Genomic DNA, 21900 nt, shown 5'->3' on the forward strand with positions numbered 1-21900 from the left:
TGTTCGCTCTACCGAACAAAACACATTTCTAATTCAGCCACATTGTAGACGTTGTAGCGTGATTGAAGTCACCAGCTGTAAGATAACTGCCATTGGGTGGGTGGCGCTGCTGAGCGGCCCTGAGAGAGCTCTGCGGCTCTACTCGGATGCTTTTCAAAAGAGGACGAAGAAGAAGAAGAACCGGCGGAAGGCGGAAGAAGAACGTTTCACGAACGACAGGAGTTTAGCGCACGCTCTGCACATGGAACAACACTTGCCGGTAAGAATTAATGAATGGAAAATATATTACAATGTTATTTTTAAACGTGCAAACAAAGACATAACGTGATATGTAACTTGAACATGTGTTATTTGTGTAGAGTTAGATGGAATTAGGTCCCGGCTTGGTGCTGCACTGTTGACAAAGCGGCTCCCTGAAGTTAGCGTTAGCTACCTAGCTAGCTGTTAGTAGCTTAACGTTATGCCATAGAGCAGAAATAAATAAGAATACAACTATTTGGTTTAGTAGCTACGACTTCGTTGTTTAGCACACATTATGCAGGCTCACCACCCACCACGCATAACAAAACCTTAAGATATAACCTAGCCGGTAGATTGTCCTGTATATGACCAGACCCATACAGTCCTGCACGACAAATCAAAGGATAATAATAGTGATGATCTAGCGTTGATTTCAAGAAGATCCGATAATCAGGCGAAAAATTACAACGTGTTTATTGAATTACACAAACACGCATTTGTTTTCGTACACATACACATGTTTTCGTGTATTTTCCCTGGAATTGATCAGAAGCGGCCGGACTATGTTAATATTCAAAACGGAAATGTACGGATGAAAAAAATAGATCTGTTTTTTGCACGTTGACCAGAAGCAGCTCAATGAGACTCGACGGCGTTATTAGACCCATAGCTATACTATAAAATATAGGTTTAGCTCTACAACGTACAACTACGTTTACATGGCGTTAATGGACGACAAGGCCAGGTCAGTTCCCGGAAGGGGCGTGGCACTCGATGTGTTCAAAAGGTAGGCGATACTGCCACCTGGTGAGATTCGATCATTCATTGCAATTCCAAAGTAGGCTGATGTATCAAAGACGCCTAGAGGGCTCCGCCTGACCATATAGAACGGGGATCAAAGGAAAATAAGTGTATTGTATTGAATTAACCCTCACTTTTCCTCAGCTCCTACAGGGCCCAGTGATATTCAGTAAATGGCAGCTTTGGAGCAGAAGAGGGACAGGGAGCTACCGATGACTGGCCAACACACTGGTTTGGGGGCTTCGGCCCTACCCTTGGCGGGGTATTTGGGAAAAGTCAGTTGAACTCAATGTTTTCATCTCACCACTTGCCTGTCACTTGTTGCAAAGCTACTTTGGGTGTGAAGAAAAAAAGATACTGTACCATTAAGCAGTATGCACTCCAAAACAAAATGACCGGAAATCTTTATGAAAAGGCGAAAGGTTTTTGTTTTTGGGATGTACAGCCTAAGGTTGTGATACTTGTTGATACTTTCTGATGAGAAGAGACCAGTGTACTAGAGCTCTTCATGGCCCTGTTCCTCATACGCTGCTTAACTAGTCCTGCATAATATCACGTCGGCAGTATCAGATTGTCTTGCTAATTTGCGTCTCGCTAACTCGGTTCCTGTAACGCAGATGCGGCGATTGATTAGACGAGCGTGGACTCTGATAGCTGGCCTAAATAGGGTTGGGTACCGTTCAAATTTGAACCGATATTACCGGTACCCGACGGCACCTTTTTCCTGTACTTTAATCTATAAAGTACTCTAAAGTAATCTATCTACCTCAGTTGTAAAAAAAAAAAAATTGTCCAAACGTCAAATAATTTATTATTTATTTAGAACAATTTGTTAATATATATATAATATTGCAGCGAGCGCTGTCTGCATCTAGCTTTATAAAGTGTAACCACACTTGCGACAGTTTTCGGCTTGCCAAGTTGCCATTGCCCCCACTGCTTTGTTGTTGTTGAATCAAGTCAAATCCTAGGTAAGCGGGTCTAATTCTACCTAATAATCTGACTCATGTTAAAGCAGGTGGGAGCCACGGTACCAGCGGGTCTGGATCCAGGAGAGGATCACATCTATGCCAGTCAATAAACCTGCCTGGTTAACCCTTTCACTACCACACTGCAGACGGTTAACCCTTTCACTACCACACTACAGACGGTTAACCATCTGTAGTGTGGTAGTGAAAGGTTAACCTTCTGTAGTGGTAGTGAAAGGGTTAAGGAAATGTTGCTTTGCTAACAGGTTAGGCTGAAATATAAGCTTGCTTCAAGGAACTGAAAATCCAGAGATTACGCCAACTGTCTGCAATCTTATCCAGGTAACTCCGTTATCCACGTACAAGGAACAGGGTCCTGAAAATAAAGTTGATACTTACTGGTGAGAAGAGAATGGTGTACTACAGCCTCCTCACATATACTGTACATAATGCTGGTAATGGACATGAGCCTCGTTTCTCATGTGTATTATGCATAATGGATGCTGGTATTAGACATGAGCCTTGTTTCTCATGTGTACTGTACATAATGATGGTATTAGACATGAGCCTTGTTTCTCATGTGTACTGTTCATAATGATGGTATTAGACATGAGCCTTGGTTCTCATGTGTAGTACTGTACATAATGATGGTATTAGACCTGACTAGGGCTGAGCCCAAACGTTTTTTTTATAGTTTTTAAAATAAACTGAGTTATATTCATTAGAAAGTTGATTTAGTTGGGCTGGTGCTTCTCCCGGGGCTGGAAAGTTGAAAAAAGACTAATTTAATCAGATTAATCACTTTATTCAAATTGAGGATTTAGTTTGAGGATATAGATTTTTTTTTAATTAAAAACGAAGGTTCGAATGTCAGTTCGGAAAATCCCTGACGAAGTTCGAATCCCAAAAACAGGTTTCGGGGACAGCCTTAGACCTAAGCATTGTTACTCATGTGTACTGTAAGTTACATAATGCTGGTATTGGACATGGGCCTTGTTTCTCGTGTACTTACTGTACATAATGCTGGTATTAGACATGAGCCTTGTTTCTCATGTGTACTGTACATAATGCTGGTATTGGACATGGGCCTTTCTCATGTGTACTGTACATAATGCTGGTATTGGACATGGGCCTTGTTTCTCATGTGTACTGTACATAATGCTGGTATTGGACATGGGCCTTGTTTCTCATGTGTACTGTACATAATGCTGGTATTGGACATTAGACATGAGCTTCCTCATGTGTACTGTACATAATGTTGGTATTGGACGTGAGCATTGTTACTCATGTGTACTGTTCATAAGGATGGTATTATTAGACCTGAGCAGCATTGTTTCTCATGTGTACTGTAATGCTGGTATTGTACATGAGCCTTGTTTCTCATGTGTACTTACTGTGCATAATGCTGGTATTGGACATGAGCCTGGTTTCATGTGTACTGTACATAATGCTGGTATTGGACATGGGCCTTGTTTCTCATGTGTACTGACTGTACATAATGCTGGTATTAGACATAAGCATTTTCTCATGTGTACTGTACATAATGTTGGTATTGGACGTGAGCATTGTTACTCATGTGTACTGTGCATACATACGGATGGTATTATTAGACCTGAGCAGCATTGTTTCTCATGTGTACTGTAATGCCGGTATTGGACATGAGCCTTGTTTCTCATGTGTACTGTTCATAATGCTGGTATTAGACTCAAGCATTGTTTCTCATGTGTATGTTTATTAGGATCCCCATGTCATCATCGACTTATTGACTATTTTTCCTGGGGTCCTCACAGATATACACATACAAATATGAAACATTCAGTATAAATCAGTCATATCACATCAATCAAAATAAAACAAGGTCATAGGTGAATCCATTTCACCATACCTTTAAAACAAAAACAAAGTAAACGGAAGAAGTTTGGATAACATGGCTGCAGCTACACTCATGACATATATTGATTTCCTTCCGGATTATGGCTCCTTAAGTTTATTTTCGAAACTGTCCTTGTTTTCCGTCCGTGTGATTATGTAATGGGATCCTATTCCAATATGTTATGGCTCTATACATTGCAGTTTTCTTGAGAGCATTGGTTCTAGGCAGAGGTAGGGTAAAGCGACTACTTGAAGCATGTCTGGTATTGAGTGGGTTTACCCAAGGTACAAATGCTCTTTAGAAACCTAATCAAACTGCATGCTAGTCTCTCCACCCTCATCCACGACAGTCTAGCATGCATTCCCTCCACACTATTCTCATGTACTCAAATGTTAATTGAAATTGAGTTTCAACAATAATGCACAACAGCTTTTGTTCCAGAGTGCAAGCTGATGCTATCTGCTCACCACCATACTAAAGTATGACTTGCCAGGCGTTGGAACTTGGTAGGTGAAAGGATGGAATGCCTGTGTGAGCTGAGGTTGGGCAATGGTTCTATGGTTCTAGTGTGTCTAACTCCTGACAGAACCGTGGCACTATTTACTGATCTGCAGACTCTGGAGATAATGTTGCCATTGCCAATACTTAGATAACCTTAAAGGAACATGCCAACATTATGGGAATTGTGCTTACTGTATTTTCCAGAGTTGGACAAGAACAGGCATACCAATTTCCTTTCTGTGCATTCAGTAGAAGCTATCCAGCTGCAAGCTTGCCTAGCTTAGCACTAATGATTGTGAGCAGATACGGACAACTAGCCTAGCTCTTGGTCAAAAACGCCACTCCCTGAGTTTTAAGCTAGGCTTCCATTTAATTGCTTCTAAGCTAGGCTAGCTTGCAGCTGGATATCTATCCATCTTGACTGACTGCAGAAGATGGTAAGTGCATTTCCCATAATGTTGGTGTGTTCCTTGTACACCTACAGTTCTCTGTTGTAAACACACAATATCTGTTTCTCCCAACCTCCCAAGTTTTGGCTAATCTCAATAGTGACTTCAAGTCAAATAAAATGTATTTGTAAAGCCTGCAATCACACATAATGTCCCCAGCTGGACAAGTCTTCTTTAAACAAAGAAGACTAGTAGCTAACTAGCTGGAGCTAGTATGAGCAACAGCATGGATTCTACCGATCAACAACATTATTGTTAAGGAAGAAATGGGGCCGGGGTTCCAGGAATCACAACTATCCCTTAAAGCTACTTCTCATTCTTGTCCTCCCAGGTCTCCTGATGAATAATGTTGTTTGTATCTGATCATGATTGTCTCCCACCAAGGTTCAGCAAAGATGCGTGTCGTCGGAGTTTTGCCCCTGGTGTGCTGCCAAGGGCCTGAAGGTTCACGTGCGCTCCTACCGCATCAACTACCAGGAGTCCATTAACCTCTGCACAAACCCACAAGTCAGTTGTTGTTAACCCCCCCCCCCACACACACACACACACACGCGCACAGACAAACACTGTTGAAAGGGAGAGCAGAGAAGTTATGTCTATGGGTGCGCATGTTCATTCTCACCTGTTATATGAGGGGATTGTCTGCCATTAATCCATGATGCCAAACTGTCGAAGCATGCTCAACGGGGGAAGGTTTAAAAGTTACAGCAGATGATGGAGTAGGCTACAAGCTGGCGGTTCCCGTTAATGCCAAGTCTGCAGCAGGAGGCGAACGGAGCGAGACAATCGCAGGTTAATTCTGGGAGGCAGGAACAGGCCTCTGTGTTCATGTAGTTGTAGCCACTATCCTTATAATTGGGAATGGTTATTCCATCAGCAAATAACATGACTGGACTCAAGATGGGCTATGCCTACATACAGTGTCCACATTGAGCCAAATTCCTCGGGTGGTAAAAACTGTTAAAATATTAAAGATTATAATATGGAAAAAGGGAATTTGGGAATAAAACTGAATTTGAGGAAAGAAATTAAATGTATTATGAGGCCCTACCTATGTTGGATTGGCTTTACTAACTTAAATTGACAAAGTGTGCAGCTGTATTATTTAGGAAAATACAAATATTGAATTGGGACTGCATCAATATTAACACTTTGAAAGCCAGCCGTGTTTTCCTTTTTACCCCCTTGAATGCCCACATCCACTCCAATGTTAATATCGCCTAATCTATGTTTTAAATTATGGCTGTGTCTAATCTGCCCGTCGCTTATCAAAGACTCAATTTCCAGTCAACATTGTCGTAGCAGATTGTTTTTTTATCGCTTCATTTCCGTTTTCTAGCATTTCGAAAATCACTCGTTTTCATGGAAAAAACAACACATCCCATGATAATCGCCTTTTACTGGAATATTCTAGAACGTTGTCATTGTTCGGCCTATTTATGAATCGTTTTCAAATAAACACTAGATTATCGATAGTATATGTGTACGCATGCACGCTCGTGGCGTGCGCTGAAAATCGCTTCTCCTATTTCCTGACGGCGCACACAGTGAAACAGCAATATCACATAATCACATAAAAGCTTATACATCTGTGAAAATGAGTCTGATTATCCTTAGACTTGTAACATAGATTCCTTACCTGAGATCAGATGGTATCCAAATGGATTATTCCAATTCCTGATCGCCATTCTAAAAAATCGATATTTTTATTGATTCACCGTAGGGCTGGGTGATATGGCAAAAAATCATATTGCGATAACGATATGATGATATCATATTTCTCTATCGATAATTATCGAAATTGTTAAGTTAAAAAAAATAAAAATTAAACAACAGATGTATGTTTATTTTGCAGCAATTCTTTGTCGTTGCTGGTTTAAAAGCGAAAGTAAACCGGCTTCTCTGCTGGCTGTGGCTCCAGGGGAGTTGAACAGTTCTGGCTCTGCTAGTTTATTTTCGATCTTTTGGCGCTTTTTTGGTGGACAAACCACCACATGTGACTCGTGACTGGAGTCTAGCTCTGCTAGCACACATAGCCTACTGTGTACTAGTGTTGTCAAAAATATCGATACATATCGATACTGAATATTTAAAATGGTTTCGATACTCATTTCCCGAAATACCGATACTTTCTGCAGTATCGGTACCAGCTGGCGAGTGTTCTACCGCAAGTTGTTGACGCGCTGTTCAGAGCACGCTTGCCCCTCCGCCTCCTCCGAGTCCAGCCCTCCCCCTCACAGAGCCGTCTTCAGTTTGTAAACAAACATTTTAGCTGAAGATGGCAAATGCAGAGCCTCCGCAACTTGTGCTTGTGGATAAAGAAAACAGCAGAAGTGCTGTTTGGAGTTACTTCGGGTTTGAAGTAAACAACGAAGGACAAGCTAATGATGCCCCAATGCTATTTGCAAGCGGTGTTACAGAGCAGTGCCAACGCGGATCTCCATAAAGAAATGAAAGAGGTTCGTTACAGCTGCTCTTTCAACGTCACTGTGACTGAAGCATTAAACCATTAACTCTAGTTTAATACATGATACGTTGTCTACTGATGGCGCATAATATCAACAGCTGATTCGTTCGTTATCTTTAAATAAAAATCGAAACTGTTACTAACTGTAATACAAACGGTTCAGTTTGTCAGGTACATGCAACACAGATTACAGTGTTTACATCTGTCTGCTTGAGAAAATACCATGTTCTGCAATAAAAATTATTGAAGTGAGATCAACAGTTATTTTTAAATGTGTGATCTAAAGATAAAAGTTTTAAAGGTTTTAAAAGTGTTATATTTATCTTCTCTTATAGTACCAGAGAGAAGCTGAGGAGAATCAACCAGCAACAAAAGCTACATTTGTTTAAAAAAAAATATATATATTATATTATTATAATATATATATATAATATAAATATATTATTATTATTATTTTTATGGTATCGAAGTATCGATACTTTTCAAGGTATCGTGTCGAAATTCCAGTATCGTGACAACACTACTGTGTACAGACGGTTTCAAACTGTATTTTAAATTGGAAAGCAAACAAAATAAATGGACAAGAGAAAAATAAATCTCAATATATCGCGATATTTATCGTTATATCGCCCAGCCCTAATTCACTGTTCACTGGTAGATGCCGGCTGCGTGAGTGAGAAGTAAAATGTGGAGTGCGGGTATTTTTTTCTCATTCATTTGCATTGAGTTCAATCCAAAAGGGTGAATTACCACCTGGGAGACGATAGGGGGTGCTTTTTTCACATCTGAGCGCCTGAGGTAGCTGAATTTCCAACGGTAGACTTGGTTGATGAAATATGATTTCAGATCGCTAAAAAAAAAGAGAGAAAATACGAGAATTCTTGTGAGTGGGCATTCAACCCGCGGGGGTTAAACCCGAGAAATCTTGGGCGTGGCATGCAAAGTGTTAAAGGGGTCATATATTGCTTTATTTTTCAATATTTGGGCAATTTTACACAATTCCTGTGAGTATGGAACACATCTGTAAGGGTTTTTTCAATTAAATTCATTGTTATGTATTTTTAATCAAGTACTTTGGTGCACCACTTTCTGCCCTTGCAAAGTCCAAGCTGTTTTTGGCTGGGCTCCGCCCATGCGCTTTGAGTGACAGTCACCCACCTGCACTGGCAGATACCTTTGGTGGAGAGAGAGAGAAGAGGCTCTCATACACGCTAGGCGTCAGCAGCCTGGCCAATTTGTGTGTGCGTGTCTTTGTGTGTTTTCATGTGTGTCTGTGTGTGTGCTGACGCATGGTTCTGTGGGACTAATTAATTTCGCCGCGGGGGGGCATAATCCCACGGGACAATGCATTGGCAACTTGTTTCGCATGACAAAATATACCTCTGAATATTATTGCACGGATCAGAATACTGGCGCACTATGATATTTTGCAACAGGTTGACAGTGATACAGCGAGTGCTCTCTTGACAGAGAGACATATGTCCCCTCTCAATGCAGTGCGCTCCGAGACTCACCGTATGAGCCTCTCTCCCTCTCTCTATCTGTCTCCCGCTTTCTCTCCCTCTCTTTTTCTCTTTTGAGGAAGTGCTGACTGACAGGGAAACCGCTTCCGCATTATTTCCACTCGCTCCGTTTTGATCATAATTTCAACGTATCACAGTTGATTGTGGGCGGGCGGTGGCAGATCAGCGCCTTCCTACATAGGAAAGCGTCAATTCTGAATGGCTTGGTTCAGTGGGGGAGGTTCTTGTCTGAGCTGAACTGAATAAACTGGACTGGCTAGAGATTTCACATCTAGTCAGTGTTGGTACAACCCCACATTGCTAGAAAACAATGCAAATCACTGGAAAAGGCCATTTATAAGATAGTGGACTATTACTTGGATCCGGAGCAAAAAAGCTTGATCAGGACATCCTTAATCATTATTGATTTTAAAACTCACATTTCACCTCAAAGTGCAGTAAATAATTATTAAATAATATATATATATATATATTTTTTTCACATACAATCACATCACATTTAACTATTTCTCTGACTACCTGGTTTTGTAGCCAGTAGTTTTGTTGTTGCTGGCATCTTTAGTGTGTCAAAACTCTCACATTGCTCTTGTCACCTCATTGTATAGACTGTCTCTGTCTGGTTGATGTACATTCTCAAGTAGGTAGTCGTTTTGGTGAACCGTTGATTTTATTTACCCCCAAATTCTCTCCTTTGGCCACACAGTGCCTCTTCCCTCTGGTCAGCCAGCCATTGGAGGACGTCTTGGCCGGCCTGGTCCCTCCAGAGCCCAAGTCGGGCACCAAAAGGAAATCCACCTCTGAGCCAGAGAAGGAAGAAGAGGCATTTATACCGTCTTCCAAGCGCCTGCGATCAAAAGAAAATGACAGTCCTCTGCTACAGAATGGCACCGACATGCACAGCAGCAAAACAGACCTTGCAGAGGAGACGGTCAATGGCGGTGACAAACGTTGGGTGCCCGAGACGGTCGGAAACGGGTGCCACCAGAGGGATTCCCATCTGTCTGGGTTCGAAGCAGCAGACCAGGAAGCGTTCAGAGAAAAGACAGTGGAGGCTGTAGTTGCAACGGAGAAGGTTCTTGAACACTGCAGTTCTACAGATGCTCCTACCTCGCCCGAGGCTGCGTCTGCGATCGTGGAGGAAGAGAGAGGGGACATCCCTGTGTCTATGCAGCCTATGTCTCCTCATAAAGCTCCTGGTAGCGAGGATGCCGAGCTGTGTGACACGGAGTCTCGGCTGGTCGAGATTCAATGTACATCGAGCACCGACCGTGCTAAAACATACAGTTGTCCCGGCCGACCGCCCAGTTTGTCCCCCGTGAAGGTGAGCACTTTAGAGGGCGGTGGAATAGTTGAGTCTGAACTTGGAAAGAAGCTTGTGTCTGTCCCACAGCATGAGCTCTTCTGGAAGAACGAGAACAACTTGTGTTGGCTGGACGCATTGCTGGTCGCTCTGGTGAACTGTAGGACACTGAAACGGGCCCAACCCAAGGCCCAGCCCAGACAGTCGTCTGTCTGGCAGCTAATCACAGCATACGATGAGGCCTGCACTGCTATCCAAGCCCACCAGCAGACCAGAGGTGAGTGTATGTTGATTCATCTATCGCAATTGAACAAATCATGAATTAAACCAATGCAAAGTCGATGGGGTCGATCTCCTGTCTGTACAAGCTGACTGAGGACAACTGAAATCTACTTAATGTGCATTGTTACAACCCTGGCTTATAGGATGGGGGACAAAAAAATATTTAAATAATCAATAAATGTATTCTAATCAATAATGAAAATAAATAGCGGACGAGCGGACATTGCGCTCGTCACCAACACAAGTGACACCGGGTTCGGCTCCGGCTGTCTGCGTTGCCTCCGGCTTGGGCCAGTCGTCATACTAACTCAATTGGCAGAGTTAGCGGGTGGAAGTCGATGGGTGGTAATCTGGACGTTGTGGACAGCGACTCCTACAGGTCGGTTGGGGATGCCTGCACAGCAGAGACAGGAAATGGCGGGGGTAGTCTGAGCCTCCCACACGTTACACCTCGCCAATGAGAGTACGCACTGGCAGGTGAAAAGATGTGACAGGCTGCCTCCTCGTGTATCGGAGGGGACATGTGATGCAAGGCTTCTATCCTACAACCGGCCAGTGGGGGGCATATGCGAGCAATGTTCAAGACAGGGGAGGGGAGAATTCGCACAGCGGGTATTTGGGATGGGAGAAAAATGTAAAAAGGAGAAAAAGTGGATAAAAAAATATATAATAAATAAATACAGCAAGATATGTGAATGGGCGTCAGTAAATGAGTCGTAAGTTGGTGTGTGTGTGTATAATATGTGGTGTGTGCAGTATAGGCTGGTTTTCTATGCTGGCGTGGCTGCAATGGTATTGCATGAAACTAGACATTTCAGGGAATCCGTTACTCCAGGTTATGCTGTAGATTTACTACATTTCTTAGACTTAATGTAAAGGGATGTGTGACTTTCACCACCATCTAGATGGTGTGCCAAATCAGGTGCTGCAGAAAGTGAACTCGGACCTGCAGAATCTCAGGATGTCCATCTTTAACCTGCTGCAGCCCAGACTACAGTGTCAGCTTGGTAAGCAGATTAATTCCAGATGATAAAATAGAAATATTATAATTGTATGGTTGTGTGTTTGGCTTGTTCTCCCTTGCTATGTCTGGCACCTTTTGGGCCAGTGCTCTGACCACATCTCTTGCATTTCTCAGGCCAGAAGGAAACTCCAGTGTTTGCTCTTCCACATCTGCTAAAGATGAATTCCTGGGCGGAGCCTCTCTTTCAGCTCACATTTCACTGGGAATTTAAATGCAATGATTGTAAAAGCACCACTAACCTCAAGTAAGTGATATAATTTTTTTCCCTGAAATATATTTATTAGTTTATTTGTCACGGAAAATAAAACATTATAATAAGATACAGATGCATTGCATGCAGGATTTCTAGCCAAGACTAATTTGCTACCTCTGTCCCTGGTTAGGCTTTTCTACTTAAATGTGGTCATTACATATCATTATCAAAAGTACATTAGTTAAAATAAGCACATAGTAAATTCATAATTACATGATCATACAATAATTGCATCACATTAGTCATTTTACATGCGTGTGTTTCCTAATTCATGGCTGTGTGTGACTGTGTGCTAGGGATGGGCATTTTAAAGAGATAGCCAGATCGATTGATCGCATGCTATATCGATTGATCGTGTATTACTCAAAGTATTTTTTTTAACTTAAGAAAAAAAAGATTAAAAAAAAATTACTTATTTTTGTTTATTCACATTATTATGTTTACGGAAACCAACAAACGGTTATAATCTTACACATGCATGTGAAAAGATATGTATAAAAAAATTATACAAATTTATAATTTCGGTTATTTTTATTTTATTTTTCATAGCTACGAGTAATCGCGTACTCACGCCCATCCCTAGTGTGTGCATGCACATTCTAACAACAGGACAAATTGCATCCCAAAAGCATTTTGTCCTGTGGCTTTTAAATGCCTCACGTGAGCCATTTAGCCAACGTAGCATTTATTTTTCAGCAAAGAGTTCAATAAACAAAACTGATACATTCACTGTGTTCTGCCTCTCATTTGTTGATGAAACAAAACTAACATCAACACAATTGACCACGTGCTAACGTGATTGGTATATGCCATTATAACACACAGTATAGCATTGTGGCTAGCAGCTTGGTAACGTTAATGCTAGCAGAATGAATGGATGTAAACTTTATTTAACAGATTGCAGAATGGGTACAATACGGCTCAATACAAACAATTGTTAAGGGAACGCAGACTGTTAGCTTGGACTGGGCTCCTTATAACAATAACTTGACAACACATGGTAGCCGCAGCTACTTGGGACAGCTCTGCTGTAAACACTGGAAATAACCGTGCAGGTCTCTACTGCGCATGGGCATTGGGCAGAACGGCTCTGTATCCGGCTTGCGCAGATTACATGGCACCATTGTCGGCGAGTATCCAAAACGGAAACACCTTTTCAGCATTGCCAGTAGGACACCGCGTAATCAGCAAACGTAATCATTCAGCAAACGTAATCATTCAGCAATAAAAACGTTTTTTGCTGTATTTAACAGACTTGTTAAAGGTGTAGTTATGAGTTTTGGAAGCGTAGCCCCATTTGATCCTTACAATAAAGATTGCTGAGTCCTTTCTCAGCACAATCCATGCTGATCCTCATACGAATTCCAGATAGTCAGCCACAAACCAATACAAAGTCAATGGGGTCAAGCTCCTGTCTGTACAAGCTGACTGACTTTTATAATACAAAAAAAACAAGACCGTATTAACCTCTTAGGCCTGAGCCCTATTACCTAAGTAAATGGAAGATTGCTCCATTTCTACAAGGTCCAGTTGCATGTCAGAAATATTGTGTCTATTACTAGGCTTGCTTAAATTGTGATGAAACAAAGGAGAATATGAATTATGATTTTTCTTTGCATATTTGACAGTGAATAACACCATGCTAAAAATGACCAGACATGAAAAACTGTGACTGAGCTCGTTCAGTACTTTCTTGAGATCATGTGTACAACAAATCTAAGGAAATGAATAAAGGGAAGATGATTAAACGGAAGGTTTTGTAGATACAGTACTGAATTCTGCCATCTGGACCCATGCAATTTGAGGCCTATAAATTACCTTATTATAGCCAACTCGCACATCCATGGATCGGGCCAAATCTCCTCTTTCAAATGGCAGAGTTCAATTTGGATTTTGTATCACCAGGCGTGCATCGAGAATGAAATCTACTGTATGTACAGTTAGATTCTTAGAAACTACGGTTGCTAAATGTTCACGGAAGGTAGACACAATAACTGCACTCCAATCTATGCCAATAACGTTCACTTTTGTGGTATATAATCCAGAGAAATAAGAGAAATTAAAAAAATGCATACACAAGTAATTTTCAACGTTTTTCGAAATTTCAATGCTTATTGAGAGCTCTGGATGCCCTGTGCTCATATGACTACAAATCATCATCATTCGGCGACGGCTGCTAATTCAAAATGCCGGATTTCCGTGGAAATATCACATTTCAAAAACTAAAATCCCACTAATAACACTTTAACCCATTGGTAAACAAACGTATTGCTTCAAATATATGACTGCTGTTGTGACAGACTTAAGAGGTACAGTAGATTTCATTCACTGTTTTTCCAGGCACGCCTGGAGATACTAAATCCAAATTTAACTCTGCCAATTGAAAGAGGAGATTTGGCCCGATCCATAGATGTGCAAGTTGGCTATAATAATATTTTTAATTGCATGTCCGGACTCCGGATGGCAGAATTCAGTACTGTTTAAACATCTTCCCTTTATTCATTTGCTTAGATTTTCTGTACACATGATCTCAAGAAGGTGCTGAACAAGCTCAGTTTTTAGCATGGTGTTATTCACTGTCAAAGAAAAATCATAATTTATATTCTCTTTCATCACAATTTACTCAAGCCTAGTAACAAGTTTTTTTGATGGGGGGGGGGGGGGGACCCTGCATATATCGGTTGATATCGGTATCAGAAATTAAGAGTTGGACAATCGGTGTATTGGTAAAAAAAAAAGCCAATATCGAGCATCCCTAATTTTTTGGCGGATTTTCAGAAGCTAGGGCTTAACAGGTTAAGAGTTACACAGTCCTAACAGTTCTCCAGCCGTTAGTTCTCCAACTATTGGCAGCAGTCCATGCGCAATTGTGTGGTGCAATATTATATATGTATGGATTGTTCACCTACCCCACCTTGAATGCTGCTTAAATGTGACTCTTCCCTCTCTTCCTGTCCGTCTGTCTTTCCAGGGTTACAAAGCCTCTTCCCACTTTTACAGACATCCTGCCTGATTGGCACCCGCTCAACGCGGCTCACATGACCACCTGCAACGAGTGCTCTAAGAAGAATCAGAAAAGGACGATGGTGCTTGAGAGGTGAGGGTTTGAGCATTTTGATTTGTATCGCTGTCCAAATTAACGGAAAAAACGTCAAAGTGTCTTAATAAGGTGTTGGGCCACCGAGACCCGTCAGAACTGCTTCAATGTGCCACATGGATTCTACACATCTCTGGACCTCTACTGGAGGCAGGCCCGGACTGGCCATCGGGAGCACCGGGAGTTTTCCCGGTGGCCTGGCCTGCACAGATAAAAAAAAAAGTATATAAAAAAAAATAAAAAATTATTATCATTTATTTATTTTTTGCCAGGCCATTGTTTCTAGTTGTGGCGGTGGTGGCGCGATAGTTAGATAACCTTTCACTGTCTGCGACAGAGTTGGAGAACTATCTGACTCTCTCCCTCTCGCGGACACACACACACATGGAGCCGTGCTGCCGCTTGTGATTGGTGGAGGCGGGACCAGGCGATACAACTGATTGACAGCGGAGGCGGCGAATGGAATGGCAGATGGCACTCGGATGCAGAATAACAGCCAGGCAGTGAGCCAGGTAGTGAGGGACTCGGGAGAGATACAGTAGAGCGAAAGTCAATTAACGTTGATGTCAAGATGGACAGTGGAAGAAAGAGAGAGGGTGGAGGAGAGAGTGATAAAACAAAGAAAAAGAAAGGCCCTTACAGGAGATGCTGCTAAATCCGGCAACATTTATCAAAGGTTTTCTTGCACCAAGGTCAAGGAACCAGCAGGTTAGTCAGTGATAAAAATAAACATGTGGATGTTAGCTAGCTAACGTTACCATGCAATGCATCATCTCTCCTGTCAAAATCCCAATGTTAAATCTGCCAAGAAACAAATAAATAATTTAACCCTTGTGTCTGAAAACTAAAGTGTTATACTCTTACCATATTAGGGGACTAAATTGAAAAATGCCATAAAAAGATTATGTTGAAATAATTTCCCACTTTCTTTTCCATAAATATTTTATTTAACTTCAGATTAAAATGAAATACTCCCACTTTTCTGAAAGGAGTTGTTAAATCTGACATTACAAAAAACAATATGTGGTGGTTATGATCGAGGCTGAAGGTGAATAAACAATTTATGAAAGAGAAAGTAAAAAAATCCAAGATAATTCAAAGATTACACACCTTTGCCACATATATTGGCTACAAACATAATCACTGCAAAGTTATCAAAAAAAAACAATATTCTGATCAGATATAAGGGTTAAGTTGTTCCCTTTCTAATTTCCTCAAAAACATCTAGTCTAGTTAATGTGATCAATATTTGATGCTTTTTGTTGGAAATTTCAGTCAGTGAGCTCATACTTTGAGCTCATTTTATAGTTAAAATGATTGAGACAACGCAATATTCTGTCTTCGTTGTGCGTGCATGCATGTGCTCACCACACACAATACATGTGTCACTATTCTGGCAGTGGCTACTGTTATTATAGTATTGTAATGAAAGGTCTGTTATTTAATGTTTGTGTAAAGGGCTATTTTAACTGTTGGTGGGTAGTGCATCAGTAAAGTGAATATGGTATTGTCACTGGCGTCGTTTCAGTAAAAGGCAAGGTATGGCGTGGATTTTTTTGGTCAAATCAGTTGTGCAATAGTCACTTTTGGTGAGTTGTTTCTATACAATTCAGTTATATGACATTTTAGGTATGACACAGGACTACACAAGCATTTTTTGTATAGAAATGTGTCAACAGACTAAAGCAGGGAACCACAATATTTTGCATACGAATTATGCAGAATGTAATATCATAACGGTCTATTACTTTTCTAGCAATTGAGCCAATTTTCCTTAGGTACAGTTTTGAGGTGTGTTCAACAGAATGTAGTATCAAAAACACATTCACAAAAAGTATGTGTTACTGAATGCTGAACTGCAGTTATAATCACTAAGCCATTGTAAGACCTTACCTGTGTCCCTGTATCACTTGTCTCTGCTGCCCTTTGATTAAAAAACGTCCCTATGTCCATTTTCCTTTTTTTTTGGGGCATATTTCAGTTAGTCACAGTAAAAGTCACCTAGTAAAAGTGAGATAATTGACGATATCAAAACATGCTAGGGCTGTACCGAATAGTTCGAAGCTTCGTTCATAATGTTGACATTCGAATTCTAAATCAACATAAAAAATTGTAATAAAAATAAAAATTATTTGCCAAGGTATGGCGAGTGCCATACCTTGCCATACCAGAACGACGCCCCTGGGTATTGTGCTCTTGCTCTGTTTGAATAGGTGAAGAGAGTGGTTAACTGTATTATAATAGTAAATAGAAAAATATGTTGTGCTCTTTTTTTTCTTTTTGAAGGTGGAGAGAGTAGCATTGCTAGTGCCACAACAGTTTTATTTGAGGTTCATAACAGTACATTGTACTAAGCAATTGTTGGCTCATTAGTTTGTGATTCACATGCACTAAAATTCACCAGAATGCAGGAAATTAAGTCTTTGTAACTAAAGTTTTCCTGGTGGGGGACCCCCAGACCCCCCGCTTAAAAAGTGGCCTGACTGGGGCTATATTTCGCGCTATATCTCCCGGTATGAATTATTTCCCCAGTCCGGTCCTGACTGGAGGGATGGAACACCATTCTTCTGAAAGATATTCCCTCATTTGGTGTTTTGATGATGGTGGTGGAAAGCGGCGTTTAACATGTTGGTCCATAGTCTCCCATAGGTGTTCAATTTGGTTGATATCTGGTGACTACAAAGGCCATAGCATATGATTCACATAATTTTCATACTCAAACCATTCAGTGACCCCTCGTGCCCTGTGGATGAGGGCAGTGTTGGGGAACTCTGAGAGCATAGTTTAGGAAGCTACCAATTATTTCACACAGGAAGAGGTTGGAACTATAGCAAAGCTACCCTCTGGAGAAATATAAAATTAAATAAAAAGTACATTTGCAATGAAATGGAAAATGAATAACACAAAATGTAATTACATGATGTACAAGCTTTGTGCACATGTTAACACTTCCAGTGCCGTTCACATAGAACTACGTTTCTGTCGTCCGATCGTTGAGTGCCCGAAACGTAGATCTACGTTTCTGTCACGGTATTTCTTTGATCTATTTCCTTCATAATTCAGCGGGCACGTTGTGCATACTGTTCTGAGTGTCTGAGCTGGCAGATGGTATTATACCGCCCTCTAATAAGATAAGATAAGATATTCCTTTATTGATCCCCTTGGGGAAATTCAGGCATCATAGCAGCATGGGGGGGAGGGGGGGGGGGGGGTACAGGTAGTAAAACAACACAGTATACGTATCATGTACCGTCTTCTCTAGTTTAAACATGTATCATGTACCATCTTCTCTAGTTTAAATTAGGGCTGTCAGTTTATTGCATTAATCAGATTAATTAATTACATCGTGTTATGGAAATTAACTAAATTAATTTAATTTTTTTTAAATATGGTCCATTTGCATGTTCTTGGTTGGTATCTGATTCTAGGGACATCTATGGATCTCGGGGAATGTATTCCCAGTGTCAGAAATACTGTGTCTGTTACTAGGCTTGAGTAAATTGTAATGAACCAAATGAGAATATCAATAAAAAAAAAAAAATTCTTTGACTGAATAACACCATGCTAAAATTGACCAGACCTGAAAAATCTAAGCAAATTAATAAATGGAAGATGATTAAACCGAAGGTTTTGTAGATACAGTACTGAATTCTGCCATCCGGACACATGTCATTTGAAATATGATAGAATATAAGGCTTAAAATGGTTATGCGATTAAAATGTGATTAATTAGATTAATTAATTACAAATCCTGTAATTAATTAGATATTTTTTAATCGCCTGACGGCACTAGTTTAAATATGTCTCATGTCTTCTCTAGTGTGCCTCCAGTGATGTCACTGCACTTTGTGGATGGGCTGCCTGACAACGACGTCACAATCTACTCCTTCAGCTTCCAGGGGGAACGCTACTCCATCACCACCGTCCTGCAGTACGATCAACAACGCAAGCATTTTGTCACTTGGATCCATAAATCTGATGGTTAGTAATAAAACATTTTGTCTGACTTAAAGGAACACACCTACATTATGGGAAATGTGCAGAGTCGGACAAGAATATAGCCTGGCTTAAATCTCCAGAAGTGTTTTTGGGTAACAGCTAGGCTAGCTGGTCCGTATCCGCTCTCATTCATTTGTGCTAAGCTAGGCTAGCTTGCAGCTGGATAGCTTTCTACTTGCAATTGGTATCTATCTTATTCGTCTGACTGGAGAAGACTAAGTGCAATTCCCATAATGTTGGCATGTTCCTTTAAAGGGATAGTTCAGAACCCTAGTTCCATTTCTTACTAATGATGATGTTGATCGGTAGAGTCCTTGCTGCTCCATGCTGTTCCTCATACTAGCTCTGGATAGTCAGCCACAAACCAATGCAAAGTCAATGTGGGTTGAGCTCCTGTCTGTACAAGCTGACTGACGCTTACTGAAGTCTACTTATTGTGCACCGTGTGGCGTAAACTTCAGTTGGTCTCAGTCAGCTTGTACAGATGGGAGCTAGACCTCATTGACTTTGCAATGGTTTGTGGCTAACTATCCGGAGCTGGTATGAGGAATGGCATGGATTATGCTGAGAGGATTCTACTGATCAACATCATCATTGGTAAGTAACAAATATGGCTTTTTTTTTTTTTAAGAGTAACTGTTTACTCACTGACCATACAATATAGTCGCAATACAAGACTACAATAGTCACAATACAAGAAGACTATACAATATAGTCACAATACAAGACCATACAATATAGTCACAATACAAGAAGACCATACAATAGTCACAATACAAGAAGACCATACAATAGTCGCAATACAAGACCATACAATATAGTCACAATACAAGACTCTAATAATTTATAATCAACCAGTCGCAGCTACTCATTTTATGAGCTATAACTGATACCAATCAATAACTGGTGTATTGTTGTCAGACGATTAATCGTGACTGCTGTCTACAGGGTCCTGGCTGGAATTTGACGACTTGAAACATCCAAACTGCGTTCCCCATGTAAAGCTACAGGTCCCCGCTCAGGACATTCATATAGTCTTCTGGGAGAGGGAGACGGACGAGGCGGACGATGCCTCTGTGGCCAATGAGCCGGCGGTCCAGTCGCCAGACCAGTCCCTCTACATCCCGAACGACAGCGACATCGTCTGCGCCCTCACGGCGTCTGATGACGCGAACGCCTTGGCAACGGTGGGTGATGGTGATTCGTGCATCGGTTCCACAACTCTGGTCGACACCTTCGAGGGCCTCACGCACAACGACATCATCACGCTCACGCTGGTCGAGGTCAAAGCGGACTTGGAAGCGGTGCCTTTTGACGAAGATAATCAAACTCTTGATGATGGTCTTTCCACTGGGATTGAAGTCACCATGTCTTCACCTGGTTCTCCTTCGCTTCATGAGCAAGCACCCAATGAGCTTCCCTCGCCTGACACTGACACTGATGACTTGTCATGCGACCCCACGTTTGAACCTGGTTCCAAGAGGAGAAAAGCAGTTCCAAACAGACGCAAGGGGAACAAAGCAGACTCAGTTAAAAATGCTGCCAGCAGGAACAGGAAGATGGCCCCTGCTGCTGCACCAAGTGCACCTTTACAGGAAATCATCCTGCCCACACCACCGCCAGCAGCACTGAACACCTCTCCTTTGTCCTCTGCTAAAACATCACCACAGCCCTCCAAGAGGAAACCGGAGCCACCTCCACCAGTCGACCAGACCTCCCGCTGGTCCCACCTGCTCAGCATGCACCCCCTCACCAAGCTTTCCTCCGTCAAGCCTGCGCCCGCCTCCGTCTCACCGAGAAAGCCCTCTCTCCCCAACCACTCCACGCCCAACCCGATTAGACAACAGCAGATCCCCGCAGGGCTTTATTCCAAACCTAAATATCAGCTCAGGAGAGAAGACGACACGCTGCCACTGAAAGCTGCAGAAATCTATGGTGCGTTCTGCGCAAAGAGCACGAAACCCCCCACTCCTCCCTCGCAGAAAAACACTCCCGGCGGCAACTCACAGAATCTCCCGGCCAAGACTGCGGCGCCATCTAGGGTATCATTTCCTACCCCAGGAGTGACGGTGCTCCCTGAAATATCCTCCAAGAAATCTGCCGGTGACTCGCCGAAGGTTCCTTGTAGTCTCAGCGGCACCGAGGCCCTCAGGTATAAGCTCATGAAGAAGCTGAAAGCGAAGAAGAAGAAGCTCTTGAAGTTGAACCAGATACTGGGCAGCGCTGGGGGGGAAGTCACCCCGGCACCAGACAGCACCAACCGCAGCTCCCCCTACAGCGTCAGCTCCAGCACCTATGACAGCAACGCTTGTTATGACCAGTTCTTTGCTGACCTTCTATCGCCTGCCACGACCCCCAGCAGCCTATCGCCAGACAGCACAGGGTTCCTGGAGACCAACAGACCAGCAGGAGGCGAGAGCACCGTCAAACCAGATCTGGTTAGTCACCTGACGCCTGCTGTGGACGGCTCGATGACCGGCACCAATGACAATTTTCTGGAGTTGATTTCTGGAACTGCCCTTCAGCAGCAGACTGAGATGGAGGTTGAAGCACTGAGTGCACTTGACCTTTTCTTTTAGGCTGTAGGATAGATGTCGTCTGCAATGTGTTTTTGTTTGGCAAGCTCCTTTTGCAGTAGACTGTGCATAAAATGTGCTGTTGTGAAATAAACTTCCGAAACTAGCAAGTGAGTCTCACATAATTTGAAAGCTCTAGTCTATAGCATATTCCCTAGGGGTGTAACGGTACACGTATCTGTACTGAACTGTTTCAGTACTGCACCTTTGGTTCAGTATGCGCTGTGTACCAAACGAATGCAACGGTACGTTAACCACCAACGGAACGCACATGCAGAACCTTTTTTTGTGTGCAGAATTTCATTCAAAACGCCAAGTTCACCCCTTCCCAAAATATTACTTGCGCAAAGGGCCGGATGTTCGTTCAGCCCATGCACAATGAGAGATTACCTGTAATTTAGCATAGCCTCATAGTGTGGCAAACAAACACACACCCTCTCTCTCAGTGCGTGAGGAGGATTGGTGCTAGATTGAGAAGGGGCTGTCTCAATCAAATTAATGATAGTTTGCGGCATATAGAAAGGACATTCATACACAGCAACGCGCC

General features: G+C 42.1%; 1 protein-coding gene across 2 annotated transcripts; it reads left to right on the forward strand.

Annotated features, from left to right (window-relative positions):
• Positions 1-218: 218 nt before the first annotated feature.
• Positions 219-21450, forward strand: uspl1 (ubiquitin specific peptidase like 1). Of its 2 annotated transcripts, none has more exons than XM_084324377.1 (9): positions 219-259; positions 1186-1316; positions 5217-5339; positions 9526-10405; positions 11310-11411; positions 11543-11672; positions 14653-14778; positions 18599-18759; positions 19726-21450. In XM_084324377.1, the coding sequence occupies exons 2-9, from the start codon at positions 1215-1217 to the stop codon at positions 21354-21356; spliced, it is 3255 nt and encodes a 1084-aa protein (XP_084180503.1). In that variant the 5' UTR covers positions 219-259; positions 1186-1214; the 3' UTR covers positions 21357-21450. The 2 variants fall into 2 exon arrangements, with proteins under 2 accessions (XP_084180503.1, XP_084180504.1); XM_084324378.1 differs by having other exon boundaries at positions 9526-10399.
• Positions 21451-21900: the final 450 nt, after the last annotated feature.

This window comes from Notolepis coatsorum (genome assembly GCF_963971535.1).
Source record: "Notolepis coatsorum genome assembly, chromosome: 11".
Taxonomy (NCBI): Eukaryota; Metazoa; Chordata; class Actinopteri; order Aulopiformes; family Paralepididae; genus Notolepis; species Notolepis coatsorum.

Bases quoted from the DNA above. Each gene is read 5' to 3' on its own strand.
- uspl1 (XM_084324377.1), top strand. From the start codon at position 1,215: ATGGCAGCTTTGGAGCAGAAGAGGGACAGGGAGCTACCGATGACTGGC. The intron at 5,340-9,525 runs GTCAGTTGTTGT...TTGGCCACACAG, and splicing joins ACCTCTGCACAAACCCACAA to TGCCTCTTCCCTCTGGTCAG. The intron at 14,779-18,598 runs GTGAGGGTTTGA...TGTCTTCTCTAG, and splicing joins AGGACGATGGTGCTTGAGAG to TGTGCCTCCAGTGATGTCAC.